The 21,602-nt window shown below is 42.4% G+C and overlaps 2 protein-coding genes across 13 annotated transcripts in view; one reads left to right on the top strand and one right to left on the bottom strand.

The window, feature by feature from the left end:
• Positions 1 to 620: 620 nt before the first annotated feature.
• caprin2 (caprin family member 2) lies at positions 621 to 10,795 on the top strand. Of its 5 annotated transcripts, none has more exons than XM_023153997.3 (21): positions 621 to 781; positions 1,337 to 1,583; positions 1,648 to 1,710; positions 1,796 to 1,882; positions 2,254 to 2,492; positions 2,752 to 2,834; positions 3,136 to 3,249; positions 3,892 to 3,929; positions 4,037 to 4,219; positions 4,647 to 4,688; positions 4,782 to 4,910; positions 5,038 to 5,122; positions 6,679 to 6,728; positions 6,820 to 6,927; positions 7,005 to 7,106; positions 7,191 to 7,331; positions 7,942 to 8,083; positions 8,162 to 8,335; positions 8,624 to 8,685; positions 9,433 to 9,484; positions 9,607 to 10,795. In XM_023153997.3, the coding sequence occupies exons 2-21, from the start codon at positions 1,350 to 1,352 to the stop codon at positions 10,224 to 10,226; spliced, it is 2,748 nt and encodes a 915-aa protein (XP_023009765.2). In that variant the 5' UTR covers positions 621 to 781; positions 1,337 to 1,349; the 3' UTR covers positions 10,227 to 10,795. The 5 variants fall into 5 exon arrangements, with proteins under 5 accessions (XP_023009765.2, XP_014266433.2, XP_014266432.2 ...); XM_014410947.3 differs by having other exon boundaries at positions 1,334 to 1,583; positions 8,162 to 8,275; XM_014410946.3 differs by having other exon boundaries at positions 1,334 to 1,583.
• Positions 10,796 to 16,845: 6,050 nt separating this feature from the next.
• LOC101464200 (DENN domain-containing protein 5B) overlaps positions 16,846 to 21,602 on the bottom strand; it is an 81,779-nt gene continuing 77,022 nt past the window's right edge. For all 8 annotated transcript variants that reach the window (XM_023154000.3, XM_014410950.4, XM_023153998.3 and 5 more), the window contains one exon: positions 16,846 to 19,724. In XM_023154000.3, the coding sequence (XP_023009768.2) occupies positions 19,541 to 19,724 (184 nt within the window). In that variant the 3' untranslated portion in view covers positions 16,846 to 19,540. The remainder of the gene's footprint in view (positions 19,725 to 21,602) is intronic.

Below are 21,602 nucleotides of genomic sequence, written 5' to 3'. Positions count from 1 at the left end.
GACTTTTGTGCAGCTTTGTAAATGTATGTTAGAGAGAGACGCAGCACAAACCTCCAGAGCAGAAAGATCTGTGTTGAAAGTTCCAAAAACTGCAGTTCTTCCAGTGGTCACTTGAGGCTGGTTCCAAAAGTTGCCATGATGCATGTTTCTATGTGGGACAAAAATAGCTTTTTGTCACAAACTAGTTTTTTGTCACTAACTATTTTTGTGTGACAAAAATAGTTTTTGGAGACAGCTAACTAATAACTAATAACCTTGCACTCCCACACTCTTGTACGAATACGGTCACGTTTTGCTCATAAATGAATAAACAGATACATCAAATAACCTGAGTGAAAAGGTAAAGGTGATGTTTCTAAATGCAGAGATGACTACTTCTATCTTTTAAATACAGTCTGTGGTTTAAACAGAACTATGTCATGAACGAACAGTGTGTAAACTCGTTTCATGATTCAGTTGAATTATTTATTTATACCAACAACAAAACACACAAAATGCTTCCATCCATCAAATCACTTGTGAAATATTGTTATAAAGTGATGTAATGATGTTTCAGAGAGAATCCGGTCTGGTCACCGACAGGTACTAGAACCGGATGTGGGGTGGCTGGTTTCTTTCGGCCCCAGCAGGGCATGTGTAAAGCGGCAGAGTATATAAAGGTGTGAGCCGACACCCGCGTGGCCTCTGCCAGCTGAACATCGCGGTTAGAAAAGAGGGGGATTGGTTTGGAGCTTGCAGCTGTCCGGCGGCACTTCCTGTGGGAATTTTTACAAGCTACCAGGTGGGTGTTTGTTTGAAATGATACGCTGCTGCGTCTGTAGTGATACAATTTGAAATGACGACAATATGAAGGCAAAGTTCTGATCCGCTAAGTGTCTGCTCTTTTGACGCGATATCTGCAGGAAAGTTTGCGTGGATTTTTAATCGGGATTTGACTGCAGCCTGAGGAACCTTGAGCCAAACGCTGTAATTCCTCATATGTTGTTTAATGAAGCCCATTCTGCTGATATGAATCCCTGACAAGTCAGCAGAACAAGTGAGGCTAAAATGAATCACGTGGATGTTTTAAACAAGGCTGTTTAGTTCAAATGAAAATGTACAAAAACCATCTTTTTGCGCACGTTGTTCGCGTTGTTGCGCTTTCTGCTTCTGCTCCTTTCATGATTCATCCAGGGACAGCCGGCTGCTCAGTGGCCGGGATAAATGCTTTGTCACGGGGTTGGCGGCTGCCCAAACTCTTCTGTCCACCCAGCCACTGTTTCTACTGAAACACTGCAAGCAACAACAGGATCTTTCCTCTCCAGCTTTGATGATGTTTTGTTTTTTTTCATAGCAGTGTGGAGCTCACTATGGTGCAGCTATCTCCTTCACCTACCCTGGATATCACCTTTCCACCTGAGAAGTCAAAAGGAAGAGAAGAGGACTCGGTCACTGATGGTATCCTGAAGATGGGCTCACCTGCTGGGTTGAACACGCTGCAGCTCAACATGGAAATCTCCACTGCTTACTACGGCTATGAAACCTACATAGAAGATGGCCTCATCTGCCTCAAACACAAAATTCGCAACCTAGAGAAAAAGAAGGTACGTTTCTGACAGTGCTGTAAAAGTGGGCGCCTGCTGTTTGTGACGCGTGTTGTCCCCACAGCTGAAACTGCTCGGCTACAGGAAGAGACTGAAGCAGGGTGAGGTTCTAAACAAAGATCAAATGGTGAGTCCAGCTAGTAGTGATTTCTTAAATGAGCTCTGTCTCTAGAACCTGCACTGGTGATTTGAGCTTTCCATTTCCATTTTAGGCGGCTGTGGAAAAGTATGAGGAGGTGCTGCACAACTTGGACTTTGCACGAGAGCTCCACAAAACCCTGGATGGCTTGACTCAGAATGTAAATGTGTCTGGTCACTTTGTCTTTATATCCTGGCGAGGCGTTATTATGCCCTGGGTATTAGGTTGCTTGTGCTGTGTTTGGCTCCGGTGCATTAGATAAGCATATCCAAAATTACACCTGGTAATCTGATGATATTGGTGGGCTGTAGGCTGCCCACCCAGTTAGAAATGTAACCTGTGCTCTTTGTTTTGTTTTTGTCTCTCCTTTTGTTTTGATGTCGATCTGGTCTAAAACTGCATTTGAACTGTACTTTGTAAATAAATGCACGTTCATGTCTTCACATGCATTATATAAATTAAACTGTTGTATAGTCAGAAGTCTCACAACTAGCTATAGAATTTGAAAACTCCTTTAATCCTCCCCTGCAGCTGATTAAGGCCCAGAGGAAAGCCATGAAGAAGGAGCAAGTAGCTATAGTGGAGGAAGAGAGGCGACGTCTGGCCACTGTACTCCAGGTCCAGCACCTCCTTGCTAGCCTGCAAAAGGAGCATGTCAGGAGAGACCTTTTGGCCGGCCAGAATCAGGCACCATGCGTTCCAGGCCAGCAGCTACATAGTCTGAGCCAGCTCACCACCTTGCTTAGAGTCAAGAGAGATAACAGACTGAGGTGAGAGTGACCATAAGATGGTGAACTTCCTCCTTTGAAGGTGACGTAGCAACTTAAATGACTAAAACTTCTGACCCAAGTCTTTCACTTCTCATTGGTCATGTCACAATATTTTCAGGAGGCCACAAATTCTGAGCCAAGTTTTCTGCCCTTCTTGAGTGGAAGTTGAGTGTTGACATAGAATTTTTGTAGATGTCAGGCACAGGGTGGCTTGAATTTCAGGATATAGCTACTGACATCTCTTTTCTGTTCGCTGTAGTTTACAAGAGCAAATGGAGCAGGCGGCTCTGGCCTACATGGACCTGTTGGAGGGAAAAGACAAGCCGGTGGCTGGATCCTCGTGTGAGTGCAAAAACCGGAAAGATCTCTAGAGCTCCTGTAATTCTAACATATTAGACACAAAGCCCTACAACCAGCTGCAAAAAGCAATGTCTACAATTCAAAGAACAGCAAGAAAAACACAGCAAAATATTCATAAACCTCCACCTCAGCCTCTTGAAGGTGTTTGGAGGTTTTTGTTTCTGTTTTTCTCTAATCCACAGCTTTTATTTCAGCCTTTCAGGGTATACATGGATATTCTTGCATATAGATTTACCTTACTAAGAATATCTTCCCTACTACTTGCCTTCTTTTTCCTTTTCAGTTAAACAGTTGAAAGAGGAGCTCACCAGGCTGTTGAATTGCGAGTACTTCAGTTGTCTTCCACCTCCTCCAAGCAAGACTCCAGAGGTGGTCCTGAGCTCAGCCAGCCACACTTGTAAGATTCCATAATTACATTTCAATAGCAACTTTTCAGCCATGAAAAACCTTGCATGTGTTACAGGATCGGTGTTTTAGGTTTTTATTTTGTACTTTCCTACCAGCGGGTTGACCAGGTTAGTTTTGGTGGTCCTTGACATTGTTTTGGTGCTTCCTGAGTTTCCTGTCCAGGAATTGACCCAAACTGTACTGTCTTGGAAATGCCCGTGGCAGTCCTTGTTGTGTTCTGTAAGCTAGAAGTACCAGAACCTGTAGCAGGCAAAGAACAACTTCATGTGCTGAAAAATGAGTTAGTCGATCTGCAATATAAGACCGTATAGAGGGAGGTGAGAGATTTCAGACTACGGCCCCTCCTGGCTTTGATTTCTTGCTTGTTTAGACTGCGACTTGCAGCCATCTACATTCCTTTTGTGTAGTTGTATTGGCATCAGGTGTCCCACCTCGGGCTCCTGTTTAACAGTTCTCTGGCCCTTGCACAGCTCCAAGGTTAGTTTTGACAGTGTTGTGATCCCACTCCTGCCCTGTTTCTGCTTAAGCTGAGCTTTAAAAGGCATCACTACATGAAATGTATTTCTGTAACTGCCATATTTTCCCTGAAAAAGTTGACTTCCATATTTCTTTTTCTGCTTTGCCCTGTCAGCCATACTAAAGTCAAAATCAAATGAAGTTTCAAAGGAGGTAAGCCCAATATTCATTTAGGGTCCCCTCCCCCACCCTTTCCTTCGACTGCATTTCAATGCTTTATATACAAACAGTTCCCAACCCACTGCTCTGTTGTATGCCAGTTTTTCAATAGACTATACGTGAGTGAGAAGGAGCAGGACCCTCCTGACTGCTGGGATATGGAGCTCCCAGGGGAACCTTCATCACCGCAAACTGCAGTCCTCAAACCATGGAGAGGAGCTGCCACTTTAATACCTAAAGTCATTCCATCCACCACAAGGAAGCAGTCTGCGGACTGCAAACTGGTAAAATATAGTCAAACATTTTTGCTCTTCAGTTGTCATCTGCAATGACGAGTAAAACTGGGTGACTTGATGACGACTATTCATTATATTAGTATCAGAATGAATCGAACGGAAGTATAACATGATTTATGCATTCCTCTTCTCATGGTGAAGAACAGGCTGTCTGTGAACAACAGCTCAGTAGGTAGAGATACGAATAAAACGAAACATTAATGCTGTAGTTTAGCAAAGGTAACATTCCAGTGACTGCATTACTTCGGGGGAGGGGACAGCAAAGACTCGCTATTATAAGGAAGGGCTGCAGATGTACTGTAATTCTCTGGGGTGAGCGCACTTATTGAAAGTAGTCAGTTGATCTTAAATTACAAGAACTGATCTGCCAGTATTGGCTCAAAAGCTCAGGTGATTCAAATCCTATTCTTCCCAGAGGAAGGAGAAGAAGGCCAAACAGGAGCAAAATTCAAAGTTGGTGAGTTGAACAGCTGATCTTCACCAGACACGCACATTGATGCTCTGTAAATATTTTTAGGTGTACAAATGAGCCCCTTGTAATTCCTGACAGGTAGTTGGCATGGATATACCTGTGGAAGTTTTCAGTTCTGCATCTGCCTTACCTAAAGATCCCATCCTGAGAAGACAACACCTCGAGGAGCTCATGACAAAGATCCATGGCTCCTTCAGTTTTATGCAGGTGGACTTTGGTTTGCAACTTTCTGTGTGTAACTAGTGGTACTATTGTTGTTTTCAGCTTTGCCAGTGACTGAAGGTTTATTGCTCTGTTTTTTTTTTTTTTTTTTTTTTAATGCTGTCCTGTTCAGGACTCTCTCCTAGATGGTGAGAGCTCGCCTACAAATGACCAGCTCCGACTGAAGAGACAGCCTTCTGGATCTCCCTCCATTCTGGGTAAATTGAGAAAAAAATTAACAAGGTCTGTTATTCTCAGGTGTCACAAAGTGCTTTATCATATAAAATGCAACAATTAAAATGGCATAGATGAAAGAAACTGCACAGGTGGGCCTTACCTTTTTAAAAGAAGCTTATCAAAGGTCAACAGAGCTTACGTTCAATGGAAGGAGGTCCTTTTGTCCTTATCTAGGCGAAGGTGCCACCAACAAGCATTGACCAGCACAGCTTTGAACTCTGAAAACTAAGAGATCCAACCAAAGTACTCTTTAATGGTAAAGGTATGTTTTTGCTGCATTGGCCGTGTGTTTGGGATCATTGTAAAGCTTGCTAATGCAGCAGTGATTAATAGTTCTCATGATGCAATATAAAGATCAATTTGGAAGGACTGGGTACTTAAAGAGAAAAATTAGAACTTTTATTGTCATCGTAGGGTTGCTCGCACAGCGAAATAAGGTAGCAAGACCACAAAAGTTAAAAAAATATAAGAACACTACACAATGTTTGTCTTCCAGGAAGCATTGTGGGGGCTTTGGTCACGAAGGATAGGGATGGAAGTTGCACATCTGCTGAAATATTGCACAGGGACTGGAATGAATAGCAGCGGCAAAGTGATGGTATGAGAGAGGTCTGCTCACTTTGCATTTATGGTTCTCACAGCCCACGGGTAGAAGCTGTTCTTTGGTCTGTTGGTTTTGCACCTGATGGATCTGAACTTTGTTTTGTTTTTTTAGAGGGCAGAATGTTGAATAGATGGTGGTTAGGATGGAGTCATCTTAGTCTGGTATAATTACACCAACCTTATCTAGATTGTGTACAAAAGATCCAATATAGTTTTGTTTAATTTAAAAAATAAAACAATCTAAATTGAAAGAAGCAAACCTGGATGGGAAGAGTCTTGGTGGCTGATGATCTGGTGTCACTGGTGAGAGGGGCCGGTGTAGTAATAAACTCACTGGGAGAGTTTAAAGGATGACTACATGAATTCTGTTTTGTCAGGGTTGAGATGGATGAACTTGACTGGTGTTGGAAACATCACTGATGGGAGGCTTTTCGAGTGTGCTGGACCTTACCAGGTGTACAGGTGATTGTCAGCGTGGCTCAGGGGGTATAGCAGGTTGCATTCTACTTGGATCAGTGGTTTGACTTCCCAGCTCATCTAGTCTCCACGTCCATCCTAGGGCTCGATGCTGAACCTCAAATTCCCCCGATTCAGTGTGACTAAAAAGCCATTTGAGTACTCAATAAAAATGTGTTCATCATTTAGCGTCGCAATGCTCCTATGAAGGGGTTGAGCTGCTATAGGGAGATGTAGGATTAAGACAGAACTGTGAAATACACAAAAAAAAGACATTTAAATCTATTCTAAACGTAATATTCAGGAAAGCGCTTGCAGGCTTGGGTGTGGCCTATAAATGTACTAGCAGTATATGCAAATGTGATTTGTGTTTTAGCAGTTTGTCGGTCTTTTAGTCATACAAAAGAAATATTGCTTAGATTTTTTTTGAATAAATTTCCTAATATTTTTTGTTTTGTTTTCCATCTCACCTAAACAGCTAAAGCAGGTTTGAGAAGCCCAATTGATGTCCTACCCAAAGCGATGCATGTAAGGAGCTCTTTTCCTTTTTAACAAAGCAGGTGTGACTAAAAATGAGAACAGTTTTTAGTTGTGACATATCCACCTTTCCTATATTCAGTCCACTCCACTGCCCACCAGGCTTACAGAGCGCAGAGTCAGTCTGACCAATGGAAATCGGAGCCTGGAGACCTGTGACATAGAACTTTCCCCAAAGGCCCTACCTCATGTAAGGAGCCATTCGTTTCAATATAAAGTTATACTCTGCATTCTGTGTGCCTCTCTTAAGCTTTGTTGTCAATCTAGGAGTCTCTCCAGTTGGCTGAAAAAGAGATTTTTCCTTCACCGCCACTGTTTCGCCGGGAGTCGACTGCCTCCAGCAATCTGGAGGAGAAGAGCTGTCCTATGGTAGATTAGTTTAGCCACCATCGGAGAACTTCTTCTGTGAAGTGTTGCCAGAATACTTTATTTTGTTTCTTTTAACCTTCCCAGACACCAGTAACAGATTCAGGGAAGCAGTCGCCCTGTAATGGGGTAACATCCTGCACTTCCACCCCCCCTCAGGGACAGACTTTCTCTACACCGCCCACCAGGCGATCTCTGACCTCTGCACAGTTTCAGAACATCCAGTCAGTAAGTTTCATCAAAGTATCATTCAGACTTTGATCATTGGTGGCTAAAGTCAAAGTGCAGGGCTGTAGCTCCTCTCTGAGATGCGATTCAGACGGTGTTGATATAAAAAGAAATGAGGTGAGATAAGATCTCACTGTACGCAAGAAATAGAGCTGAGACTTCTCACACATGGTGCAGCTCAGGATAAGAGATTCTGATTAAAGATCTTGTGGTGTCAGCAAATGGGTCAAAGGCTGTTAGTGGGTATTATATCTCCATTTTACTGGGTGTCTGAACATGTGTTGCTGTTCCAGCTGTAGTCTCTGGGTGTTCACAAACTTAAAGTTGGTGGAAGTCTTAAGATGGGTAATTTTTGAGAACCATGTGCATGAACCATCATATTTAAAATTGACATCTCATCTAAAATATTTTTGTGGTTCAGTTCTGGAAAGTAAGATTCTAATATTTTAATAGTTAGTACCACAAACTATTAAACACCCATACAGCTTATGGATGTATGAATGCTAAACAAGCTCATTAGCCTACATTTTCTCAATGTCTGTTTTGTGACTTCCAAAAAAAACCAGCTCCTCGAGGTTTTTGTTGGTTGTGTTTTTTCTGCTTTCTGTAGGTCTTTAAAGTGAGCACCTCCTTAACTCAGACGGGGGAGGTGACCTATAAACCAGATTCTGTTTTCACTGAGCCCAGATACACCACTGCCAGCACCCAGACACCACCCGAGTTTGCCCTCTCAGAGGAGGAGGCACAGCCAGGTATGTTGAGTTTTGCATTCTTGGCTTTGTGTCGTCACTGCTAGACCGGTCGTCATCATCGAGATGCATTTTCTCTAGTGTACCAGTCGGATTACTCGGTGGGTCATGGTGGACAGATCTTTCAGTCTCCAAGCCAGTCGGGTGGTGTGACTCGACCCAGCCAATCATACTACACCAGAGGCTCTGTGAGAGGTATGGCACGTGGTGGCAAGGCACTGGCTCAAACCTTTCGCTCCTCTGGGTGGCAACGAGGTATTGGTCTTGTTTTTTTTTTTTTTTGTTTTGTTTTTTGTTTCGTTTTTGGTTTGTTTGTGGTGGTTTTTTGTTGTTGTGCGTTTCCTCACCCCACCCCAAGCTGTGGCTGTGCCTCTGTGCAGAAGGGCTCGTCCTGTTCAAAGGGAGTTCTTCTTCCCTACAACCAGTGTTTTTATGTGTGAAGTTTTCCTTAATATTGTGGGGTTATGACCTTCTCATCAAGCATCTTTTTGTGAACTGGCACAATTTAAACTGAGGTTTTCTTAAACTAGTTTCTGATTACAGGAGGATCCTACATCTCTCCAACTCATCTCAGGGACTCTGGTCCCCTCCTCTATGCAGCTAGAGTAAGTCAACCTATCTTTTAACATTTTATAATCCCAGCACAAATATGGATTAAATACGGCCATAAACCAAAAAGGCATTTCATTAAATGACCCAAGCAAAGGATGGGAAACCTACTTGACAAGCAAATCAATTTATTTACAGAAGTGAAGCTGCTCACTAAGTAAAAGCACAACTTATTCAAGTCCTGCAGTTTTCATACTAGTCTGTTCATGTGGAAAGGGAACACGTTTTGTTTCTATATGGGGGCAGTTTTTCTGTAAGCACAATCTGTTTTGAGGAAGTTTGCAGCTTTAAAATTCATAATCAAGTAGATCATCAGAAGCGGTGTGTAGAAGTGTATTTGCTTATACAAAGTAGGCTGCACAATCGCAAACAGTTGTGGGATATGTTGACTGTGTTGGTTGCCATAACAAGTAATCATCAGCACTCACCAAAAGCTTTGAACAATGCCTGACTTTTATATAAAATCATTTTTTAAAGGTAATAACAAAATATAAAATTCCAGTTTGTGTCAGACAGCTGCTCACAATTTAGATTCAAAGCAGGAAGTATAGAGGGCCCATTCCATGAAAATCAACTGAAAAGAGATGACCACAGAGATGACTCTGCAACTTGAATGAAGATGCAAAATTTTCCATTTTACAGAATTTTTATTTTTCAACTTAGATTTTATACCAAGCGCATCTTCTGTCCTTGTTTCCTTCTGTGTAAAAGTCACTGTTGTGCTTCTGTGGCCTTTTTCTCAGGACTCGGGGTACCAGCACAACTACAGGCGAGCAGGGAGACATAACAACAGTGGTAGGAACCATTGTCTTTTCTGCTACAGCTTCCACTTCCATTTTTGATTTTAAGTTTGGTGCCACCAACATATTTCCACAGCCAAATTCTGAAATTTGGGATTTGATGTTTTCTTCCTGCAGTTAAAAATAATCAACATGGCATTCTGTGTCATCTCAACTCCACAGCAGCCTGGAGTGATTCTTCTCAGGTGAGCAGCCCAGACAGGGAGGGAGCGTTCACAATTGTGGACTCGGGTCATGGGGATTCCCTGTCTGTTTCCACTGTGGAGGTCCCACTCACTCCACATGGACACCACCACACCGCCTTGCTGCCTATGCAGCTCTACCCACTCTCCCAGCCTCTGCGAGTGGCCTTCACTGCCTCTCGCACTGCCAACTTCGCTCCAGGAAATCTCGACCAGCCGATTGTATTTGACCAGCTCCATAGCAACCTAGGGGAGATGTACGATACCCACATTGGCCGCTTTACCTGCCCTGTGAATGGAACCTATGTCTTTATCTTCCACATCCTGAAGCTTGCCATCAATGTGCCACTCTACATTAACCTCATGCGCAACGAGGAGGTGATGGTGTCGGCATACGCCAACGATGGAGCCCCAGACCATGAAACGGCCAGCAACCACGCCATTTTGCCGCTTTTCCAAGGAGACCAGGTGTGGCTCAGGTTGCATCGTGGAGCCATCTATGGCAGCACTTGGAAGTACAGCACCTTCTCTGGGTTTCTGCTGTACCAGGATTGAGTAGCAGTCAGCCTGATGGGACTCTTCTTCCAGTGTGTGGACTGTTTGCTTTGCATTGAATGGTGACTGCACTGACGTTTGAGTATAGTGGTCAGGCTGCATGCTAATGCATAAAACTTGTTCACAACATGGGTGAGAGTATAGATTATACACTTTGACCACTTACACAACTTACCTGTTTTCAAATGGGGTCTGTTACCAATTGACAAACCAGGCAGACCAAATAAAAACCATTGTGATGAACTCCCACTTTGACTGATACAGTTACACCGTCTGCTGTAAAGCGGCACCTGCAAAAATGGAATCATTTTGTGCCTTTTTGTTCAATGAATGTTTGCATTGACCAGATGTTAACCTCAAGTCATTCATTTAGTTCAACATATCAGGTGAATTGACAAACTGTATTTGCAGCACTTTGCTTGATGCTGTGCTCCTATCCATTCATTCTTACTGAGGAAAGGATTGTTCTTGGTGGTGGGTGTGGTGTCAAACACTAAAGGCAAAATTGTAGCACTGTCTACTGTGAAGGTATAAAAGGTCTCTTGCTGAAATAAAAGATGAGCAGTGAAGTGTAGTGGTTTTTGTGTTTTTATTATTTAAGTTTAAAAAAAAAAAAAAAAAAAAAAAAACTAAAAAAACCAAAAACACTCTTGGGTTACATTACTTAAGCAGGTTTGTTTAAGAGCCAGTTCACAGCTGAAGAAGCCTCCTGGATGAGGTGAAATGTCTTCACAAAACTTCAAAAAGCCCTACTCAAGTACATACAAAAATGCTCTATAAGAACCATTCCGCACATGAGTATTAAGTGCGTCATTAAACATAAAGCCACTGGTGAGTGGTTGTAACCAGTGACGCTTATTCTCTCAAACAGGTGGTGATATAGAGCTCCACGTGAAGTACACTTCCCAAACAAGTCGGCTAAACTTGGAGGGTACCAATCTGTCCAGTTAAGAAGCATAAATTAGCATTTTACTTAAATGAGTCTGAGGAGTCAACATTGTGCAGCCAGCAACATCATCCAGTATAATCAGTTTGGTAATGGGGACAGTTTGCCAAAAAGTACCCCCTCTGCTGTTAGATACCAGAAAGAAATCCTGAGATGTAGACAGACAGGAACTCGATGACACAAAAAGTTGGTTATGGAATTTAACTTAGTTTTATGCTGGGACCAATGCTTTTCACATGATCAGAGTTTCCCTTACACAAAACAATGAAAAGAATATGTAGTATATTTGCAGCTCTGGAGGCCAGGATTACTGAATTGGAGACTCTGCTTCGCACCCTTCATTCACCCGTAGCTAGCCAGGCCCCTGTAGCTGGTGCAGCCGAAGATGGCGTAGGCCCCGCTGGCTGTTCCCCGGCAGATCCCAAGCAGCTGGGGAAAGAGGGCGGCTGGGTGACGGTGAGGAGGAAGCATAGTCCTAAACAGAAGCCCCAGGTACACCACCAACCTGTTCATGTGTCTAACCGTTTTTCCCCACTCGGCGACACACCCGCCGGGGGTCAAACTCTGGTAATTGGTGATTCTGTTCTCAGACATGTGAAGCTAGAGACAATACAGTATCCACATCTGAACCGAAGAGTAAAACAGTGAAATGTGGATTATTAAATATTAGGTCTCTCTCCAAGTCTCTGTTAGTACATGACTTAATAATTGATCAACAAATCGTTTACTCTGCCTTACAGAAACCTGGTTGCAGCAGGATGATTATGTTAGTTTAAATGAATCAACACCCCCGAGTCATTCTAACTACCAGAAACCCCGAAGCACAGGCCGAGGGGGCGGTGTGGCAGCAATTTTTCACACCAGCCTATTAATCAACCAAAGACCCAGACAGACTTTTAATTCATTTGAAAGCCTGATGCTTAGCCTCGTCCACCCCAGCTGTAAAACTCAGAAACCAGTCTTACTTGTTATCATCTATCGTCCACCTGGGCCTTACACAGAGTTTCTGTCTGATTTCTCAGACTTTATATCTAATTTAGTTCTGAGCTCAGATAAAATAATTATTGTGGGTGATTTTAACATCCATGTAGATGCTAAAAATGACAGCCTCAACATGGCATTTAATCTGTTATTAGACTCAATTGGCTTCTCTCAAAATGTAAAAGAACCCACCCACCACTTTAATCACACTCTAGATCTTGTTTTAACATATGGCATAGAAACTGAACATTTAACAGTGTTTCCTGAAAACCCTCTCCTGTCTGATCATTTCCTGATAACATTTACATTTACAATAATTGATTACACAGCGGTGGAGAGTAGACTTTATCAAAGTAGATGTCTTTCTGAAAGCGCTGTAACTAAGTTTAAGAATATAATCCACCCACTGTTATCATCTTCAATGCCCTGTACCAACACAGAGCAGAGCAGCTATCTGAACACTACCCCAACAGAGTTCGATTATCTTGTTAATAATTTTACCTCCTCACTACGTACGACTCTGGATACTGTAGCTCCAGTGAAAACTAAGGTCTCTAATCAGAAGTACCTGACTCCGTGGTATAATTCTCAAACACGTAGCCTAAAGCAGATGACTCGTAATCTGGAGAGGAAATGGCGTGTCACAAATCTAGAGGATCATCATTTAGCCTGGAGAAATAGTTTGCTGCTTTATAAGAAAGCCCTCCACAAAGCCAGAACATCTTACTATTCATCACTGATTGAAGAAAATAAGAACAACCCCAGGTTTCTCTTCAGCTCTGTAGCCAGGCTGACAAACAGTCAGAGCTCTGTTGAGCCAACCATCCCTTTAACGTTAACTAGTAATGACTTCATGAACTTCTTCACAAATAAAATTCTTATCATTAGAGAAAAAATTACCAATAATCATCCCACAGATGTAATATTATCTACAGCTACTCTTAGTACCATTGATGTTAAGTTAGACTCTTTTTCTCCAATTGATCTTTCTGAGTTAACTTCAATAATTACTTCCTCCAAACCATCAACGTGTCTTTTAGACCCCATTCCTACAAAACTGCTCAAAGAAGTCCTGCCATTAATTAATGCTTCGATCTTAAATATGATCAACCTATCTCTAATAATCAGCTATGTACCACAGGCCTTCAAGCTGGCTGTAGTTAAACCTTTACTCAAAAAGCATCTCTAGACCCAGCAGTCTTAGCTAATTATAGGCCAATCTCCAACCTTCCTTTCATATCAAACATCCTTGAAAGAGTAGTTGTCAAACAGCTAACAGATCATCTGCAGAGGTTTATTTGAAGAGTTTCAGTCAGGTTTCAGATCTCATCACAGCACAGAAACAGCTTTAGTGAAGGTTACAAATGATCTTCTTATGGCCTCTGACAGTGGACTCATCTCTGTGCTTGTCCTGCTAGACCTCAGTGCAGCGTTCGATACTGTCGACCATAATATCCTATTAGAGCGATTAGAACATGCTGTAGGTATTACAGGTACTGTGCTGCAGTGGTTTGTATCATATCTATCTAATAGACTCCAGTTTGTGCATGTAAATGGAGAGTCCTCTTCACACACTGAAGTTAATTATGGAGTTCCACAGGGTTCAGTGCTAGGACCGATTCTGTTTACATTATACATGCTTCCCTTAGGCAGCATCATTAGAAGATATAGCATACATTTACACTGCTATGCTGATGACACCCAGCTCTATCTGTCCATGAAGCCAGATAACACACACCAATGAGTTAAACTGCAGGAATGTCTTAAAGACATAAAGACCTGGATGGCCGCTAACTTTGTGCTTCTTAATTCAGATAAAACTGAGGTTATTGTACTCGGCTTAGAAATATGGTATCTAAGCAGATTCTTACTCTGGATGGCATTACCTTGGCCTCCAGTAACACTGTGAGGAACCTTGGAGTCATTTTTGACCAGGACATGTCCTTCAAAGCACATATTAAACAAATATGTAAGACTGCGTTCTTCCATTTGCGCAACATCTCTAAAATTAGAAATATCCTGTCTCAGAGTGACGCTGAAACACTAGTTCATGCATTTATTACTTTCAAACTGGACGACTGTAATTCATTATTATCAGGAAGTCCTAAAAACTCCCTGAAAAGCCTTCAGCTAATCCAAAATGCTGCAGCAACAGTCCTGACAGGGACTAGAAAGAGAGAGCAGATTTCTCCTGTATTGGTTTCCCTTCATTGGCTTCCTGTTAAATCCAGAATTCAAAATCCTGCTCCTCACATACAAGGTCTTAAATAATCAGGCCCCATCTTATCTTAATGACCTTGTAGTACCATATCACCCTATTAGAGCACTTCGCTCTCGCTCTGCAGGCTTACTTGTTGTTCCTAGAGTATTTAAAAGTAGAATGGGAGGCAGAGCCTTCAGTTTTCAGGTCCCTCTTCTGTGGAACCAGCTTCCAGTTTGGATTCAGGAGACAGACACTATCTCTACTTTCAAGATTAGGCTTCAAACTTTCCTTTTTGCTAAAGCATATAGTTAGGGCTGGACCAGGTGACCCTGAATCCTCCCTTAGTTATGCTGCAATAGACGTAGGCTGCCGGGGGATTCCCATGATGCATTGAGTTTTTCCTTTCCAGTCACCTTTCTCACTCACTATGTGTTAACAGACCTCTCTGCATTGAATCATATCTGTTATTAACCTCTGTCTCTCTTCCACAGCATGTCTTTATCCTGTCTTCCTTCTCTCCCCCCAACCAATCACAGCAGATGGCCCCGCCCCTCCCTGAGCCTGGTTCTGCCGGAGGTTTCTTCCTGTTAAAAGGGAGTTTTTCCTTCCCACTGTCGCCAAAGTGCTTGTTCATAGGGGGTCATATGATTGTTGGGTTTTTCTCTGTATGTATGAAGCGCCTTCAGGCGACTTTTGTTGTGATTTGGCGCTATATAAATAAAATTGAATTGAATATGTTTTTTTCTATGGAGGTGATACACACATCCAGATGACACAAATCAACTAGTTTAACTACAGGCATCCATAACTTGCTACTTTTAAATTCTGAGAACTCTGAGTTTATTGCACTTTGGCCTAAAAATCTTCTATTTCTTCATTTCCATTTAATACTTGTACAGCTGCTGTTATTGTATATTTATATTTGTATTTCTTCATACATTCTTAAATATTTCTATACTGTGTATTGTGTATTTTGTTGTACAGTTATTTTATTTTCAACTTTAACTTATATATTTTATCTTCTTTCCCAGTTAAATTTACCCTTCATTCTAATTTGTGTTGTACAGTTATTTCAGTTTTATATTTTATTTTATTCCATCCTAGTTAAATTTACCCTTTTTAATTTTCATATTTATGTCTCCGGTTCTGTTCATAATTTTTATGGACAGGATTTCTAGGCGCAGCCAAGTGGCGGAGGGCTTTCGCTTTGGTGGCCTCAGAATCTCATCTCTGATTTTTGCAGATGATGTGGTTCTGTTGGCTTCATCGGGTGAGGGCCTCCAGCTCGCACTGGAACGGTTCGCAGCCGAGTGTGAAGCAGCGGGAATGAGGATCAGCACCTCCAAATCTGAGGCCATGGTTCTCAGCCGGAAAAGGGTGGAGTGCCCACTCCGGGTCGGGGATGAGTTCCTGCCACAAGTGGAGGAGTTCAAGTATCTCGGGGTCTTGTTCGCGAGTGATGGGAGAAGGGAGCCGGAGATCGACAGACGGATTGGGGCTGCAGCTGCAGTAATGCAGACGCTGCACCGGTCCGTCGTGGTGAAGAGGGAGCTGAGTGTAAAAGCGAAGCTCTCAATTTACCGGTCGATCTACGTCCCTACCCTCACCTATGGCCACGAGCTGTGGGTAGTGACCGAAAGAACGAGATCGCGGATACAAGCGGCAGAAATGAGCTTCCTCCCAAGGGTGGCTGGCCTCTCCCTTAGAGATAGGGTGAGAAGGTCGGCCATCCGGGAGGGGCTCAGAGTAGAGCAGCTGCTGCTCCACATCGAAAGGAGCCAGCTGAGGTGGTTCGGGCATCTGACAAGGATGCCCCCTGGGCGCCTCCTGGGTGAGGTGTTCCAGGCATGTCCCACCGGGAGGAGGCCCCGGGGCAGACCCAGGACACGCTGGAGAGATTATATGTCTCGGCTGGCCTGGGAACGCCTTGGTATTCCCCCGGATAAGCTGGAGGAGGTGGCTGGGGAGAGGGAGGTCTGGGCCTCTTTGCTTAGGCTGCTGCCCCCGCGACCCGGCCCCGGACAAAGCGGATGAAGATGGATGGATGGATGGATTTATTTCCTATCCTATTCATAGCCTTTTCTTTTTTTCTTTAGGTCACGAGCAGTTGTGTAAGCATTTCACTGCATATCGTACTGTGTATGACTGTGTGTGTGACAAATAAAATTAGAATTTTTAAACATGATCTCTAATGAGTCTCTCTCTTGCAAGCAGGTAAAGCACTGCATGTGTTATATAACTATCTGTGAAACTGAAAAGAAAAACTCTACTCCTCCAAAGGAGAAATTCATTAGTTACAACAGGATAACAAGATTAGAATTTCAGCTGTTACAAAGAGTATTTGTAGCAACATTTTTGACTGACATGAGATAAATACTTTATTTAACCAATAAGCAATACACATGCAAAACAAAATAAGCAACAGCCAGTGTAACCTCTACTAAAACTTTGCTCAAGATTAGCAAGCAACTGAGTCTAAAAGTGGTGACTTCCTGGCATGAAATATATTTTATTTTATAATATTATTATATTTCAAAATTATACATGTCACACACACACATCTTAGACTTCGGTGTTTTATTGAGGAACAATAAATATCAGTAGAGAGCAGTCAGTCCCAACGCTGGCATGAAGTGTGACTACTAGGGTGGATGGTCATCTTCCACACGTCGTTTCTGGTGCTGCCAGAAAAATAGTCCGTACATAAAGACGTCCAGGAAGAGGTGGAGGAATCCATGTCTGTGCTTTGGAGCTGTCAATAGTCCCACAGGTTAATCAGCAGGGGCACATGAAGGAGAAATAGTGGTTACTTTAAAGGTGCTTAGGACGCATCGACTTACTCCACAGGTTTGTCCACCATAAAACACCAGTGCTGCTGTCAGCCAGTCAAAGTCAATATAAATTAAAAACACAGGAAGGCAGGATGTGTTGCCCATCACATACTCCGTTCTGGAAACAGCAGAAATGCAACCGTGTCCACATTTTGTCGTAACAAAGCAGATAAACTCCCCTGCTATTTGTAATCCATTAGAGTGCCACATGAATACAGCTTAAATGACAGCGTGCGTTGACAATATGTACACCTGAAAGTATCCATTTAGCAACAGGCAACACAAAACTGCTAATGCTGCAAAAGTTCAAAGATAGGACATCTGCCCAAGATACACATTTCCAAACATTTTACTCTCTGCTGCCAAACATATTTACATTTTGAGCGCATTTAGAGGAGGTGAAACACAAATATGGCGCGTCCCTTCATGACACATTTATGGACCACAGAAAACAAGGTTAACAATTCTAATTGTGAAATTCATCCATTTATGCCAAGTCTGCAGTTTACATAAAAACCCCTTTAAACAATTAAAGAACATTTAGCTTAGCATAGGCTAGTTTGCTTTATTACAAAAAATAAAATCTAGATTTTAAACAGTGTATAAACAGCCAGTGCTACTGCGGCTGTTACACAGGGACTAAAAACGTAACCTGTGACTGGCTTGAAGTGGGACTTTACGGGAATCATGACACACACACAAGCATGAAAGTTGTTAAGACCATAAACCTGCTACTTCTCGCTTCCTATGCTAATTGGTGACAAATGGGTGCTATTACACTCAGTCTTGTTTATAGAAACGTCATTTTGTGAAGTAAACGTTCTAAAATTTCAGCTTATTCCTGATGTTTGATATGAATGCAGTAAAAAGCTGAACTGTGTATACTGATTATTGTTTTTGAAAGAACCGTTTTGTTGTTTTGTGGAAAAGTTTAATAACTGCCAGGACTTTAATTCATTAATGTTATACTTGAATTAATTTCTGTCGTATATTGTTAATGTGTCAGGTATCTCCATAGTGTAGGAGTTCACACTTTTGGCCCACACACGCTGGTTTCAAGGAAAAGGCATAAATCAGCTGAAATTCATTTTTCATTCTTAGATGAGCCTGTGTGTTACAGTTTAGCTGTTATTTAGTTGTTGAAACTGGCAAACTGGCAAGAAATCCTACATGAATTTGTGTGTAGGCAGATGGTGTAATTGTGTTTGTAAGGCACACAGCCTTAAAACCTGATCTTACATGCGCACATCTGTGAAGTGAGACATAGATGTATAATGTAGGTAGGAATGTTAGCCACAGGTTAAACTCTTAACACTGAGTCTGTCATTGTGTCAGTGATCCCTCAGCTCAGTCTCTTCATGGCATCGTACTCTTTCCGTGCACAAAAGCATTGTTGCTCACGCTAACAACAGTTGGGTTGATGCTACTATAACCAACAGTTACAGGTAAGATAATGGATCTACTCGTACCAACTGAAGGGGGCTATGCTACACACAGCTGTTACATGTCTGCTGCTACAGCTATGTCTCTATGCTGTCATTTCAGCATGCACTCAATTTTTTGTTTTTCTTCCAAGCAGCCATATTTCAGTACACTAAGAGAATCAATAAGGCAGAAAGATGCTGTGATTCATATCAGCAACGACAATCCTGCAGCCTAGAAAAGACCTTAAAGCAAAAACAATATAGAAAGTATTTTCATGCTCAATCATCAAGGTAAGGAAATCCCAAAAAGTGGATTCTGTTCATCTGGACGTTTCGTCACTCATCCAAGTGACTTCTTCAGTCGTACGCTTGGCCACCGCTACGTCCAGATGAACAGTTTTTGGGAATATAAAAAAGTAGTTCCCTCAAACATGACAGTGAATAACTGCTTTGCAAAAGTCTTTTTGGAACAGATTTTTGACTTGCAGCTTGAGTTTAATGTGAGCAGGAAGCCAAACAGTCATTTTCCAAGTGTACTGAAATAACAAATACATGGAAGGCAGGAAGTGCTTCTAAAAGCTGATATGTCTGCAGAAACCTGTGCACTGTGATGAACAGCATTAGTTCATCAAGTAAAAAACTACAGATCCTTGGTCTGACCTTTTGTTTAAATAGTCTTTGAAATTCACAGGAAGAGTGGAAATACTGCATGCAAGCTCATGGGTCACCCACAAATTTTAACGTCTCTCATGAAGAATCAAGCAACATGAGAACATGTGGAACTTATTGCTTTGGTTTCCAAATTGTCCTTTCAATTTAATGTCCTCCAAACCTTATCATCCATCTAATCACAAGGCCAAGGAGCTAACAGTTAGACGGACAGAGTGAACTGAAGAGGAGGACAGAAAATTAACCAGAGTCCTGTGGAGCTAAAGGTTGATGCCTTTGACCAGTGAGGCTTCCAGTGTGATGGAGAAGTCGTGCAGTGTCTCAAGGACGCTTATAAGGGTATTGAGAGTGGAAGGGTCTCTGAGCATTGCTGTGTCCTCATACATCTGCAGGATCACTGGACATTCCACGAGCAGGGGGAGCCACTGGGGCAGCAGGCGGTCTCTGTGGGGCCAACAGTGATCAGAATTATTAAAACTTCACAGTTTATCGCATTTTAAATTTCAATTTTTAATTCAATTTAGTTTTTAAAAAATGTTAGTTTCAGTTTGGTTTGATTATTTTTATTCATTATTGTAGCATTATGTCACAAGATAAAGCGCCTCGAGGTGACTGTTGCTATATAAACACAACTGAACTGAATTAGCTTCAGTTTGAGTTGCTACACAAAGCCTCCCATTGCTGAGGTGACAATCCTGACCACACTGACAGAGACTCAACCCAAGGACATCTCCTAATTATTGTTTAGTTTGGTTTTAGTTGAACGCACAATATGATTTGGTTTAGTCTTATTCAAGAGTCCAGTTTAATTTTAATTTCAGTGAACAATGTTTTTCTGCATACCAACAGTAGTGTTAGCTTTAGTTTTATTAACTGTAATAATGAGACAGACAATTTAATATGTGTAGTGTATAGTAAATGTGTGTGCTTATGCTATGAACAATATGTAAGTAAACAGTCTGTGTCAGTTAAACGGAGTAAGAGTTAAATCGACTTAAATGTTAATCAGTGGTGAGACTGCAGATTTTCAACAGGACTAAAAAGATAAGCAATGTGGATTACTGGGTCTGGTATTGAGATGAAGCATGACAGGTGGAATATCCGGAGGCTCAACACAGGGCCGGCAATGAAGACAGAGACTTGGGAAAGAGGCCAGAAGAAGACAAGTTGAAGCCCCTCTGGAGAACAAATGAAACCCTCAGGAGTCTTGAGAGCAGGCTGTCCATAAGAAGACAGAACAGGAGCCCAGCAATGAAGACGGTGGACTACCAGAGATGACTTGGCCAGCGATGGTGAGGCAAGACAGGGAAGCAGCAGCTACGGCAGAGGCCATCTGGTGGCCCAACAGGAGGCCAGCAATGCTTGGGAGGAGGCCGAAGACAAGGAGAAAGGCCGGGAGACTAACGGCTGAGGGAAAGCCGAGCTGGTAGCTGAATTTAAAGCAACTGATGGTGAAGCACAACAATCTGCTAGTTTTGAAAGTAGCAGCCATCTGGCTCAGACAACATGGGACCCTCTGGCTCAGCTTCTGGCTGCTCATGTTCAGCCTGTGCAGGACCCACTGAAGGCTCTGGTGACTGGGAATGTGCAGAATCCACTGAAGGTTCCTTCTAGGATCTATGCCCAATGAAGAGGATCGGCTCCCTGGCTCAAAGTACTATATCATCTCAAAGGAGCACTTTGCGCTTAGACTGTGGGATTTCTTTTAGTTCCTAGGGCATTAAAAGTAGAATGGGAGGCAGAACCCTCAGCTTTCAGTTTGGATTCAGGAGAAAAGCAGGTTTTCTACTTAGATAAAGCTTAAAACTTTCCTTTCTCATGAAGGTTGTAGTTGGGGCTGTATCAGGTGACCCTTCTTTAATTATGCTGCACTAGGCCTAGGCTCCTAGGGGCTTCCCATGATACATTGTGCCTTCCTTCTTCACTCACCATGTATTTATACACCACTTTGCATTTAATTATCATTAACTTCTGCCACAGTGAAGAGAAACAAAGAAAAAAGAAAACAAGCCAAGTGTCACCTGTGGCCTGTGACTCAGTGTTTGTGTGCTTTAGTTATATTCTTTAATTATTGTAATTCGTGGGTTTTGGTTCTGCTGTGTTATATTTTTAGTCCTATGGTTTTGGTTTCTGTCATTAGGCTGTCTCGTGTTCCTCGTCTTGTCACACTCGTCCTCGTGTTCCCTCTGTCTTCCCGGTCAGCCATGTCTCTCTGTCTCAGTGTCAAGTCCACATCTTTGTTATACCTGTTTTATTTTGGCGGTCCCTCGTCTCATGTCAATGTATCTAGTTTTGCTTCCTTTGTCTCGTTCTGGCTAGTTA

This window comes from Maylandia zebra, linkage group LG17, assembly GCF_041146795.1.
Source record: "Maylandia zebra isolate NMK-2024a linkage group LG17, Mzebra_GT3a, whole genome shotgun sequence".
Lineage (NCBI taxonomy): Eukaryota > Metazoa > Chordata > Actinopteri > Cichliformes > Cichlidae > Maylandia > Maylandia zebra.
Note: the sequence above shows the minus strand (reverse complement) of the source record. Positions and strands in the feature narration are given on the sequence as shown.

Bases quoted from the DNA above. Each gene is read 5' to 3' on its own strand.
- caprin2 (XM_023153997.3), top strand. From the start codon at position 1,350: ATGGTGCAGCTATCTCCTTCACCTACCCTGGATATCACCTTTCCACCT. The intron at 1,584-1,647 runs GTACGTTTCTGA...TTGTCCCCACAG, and splicing joins GCAACCTAGAGAAAAAGAAG to CTGAAACTGCTCGGCTACAG. The intron at 3,930-4,036 runs GTAAGCCCAATA...GTTGTATGCCAG, and splicing joins CAAATGAAGTTTCAAAGGAG to TTTTTCAATAGACTATACGT.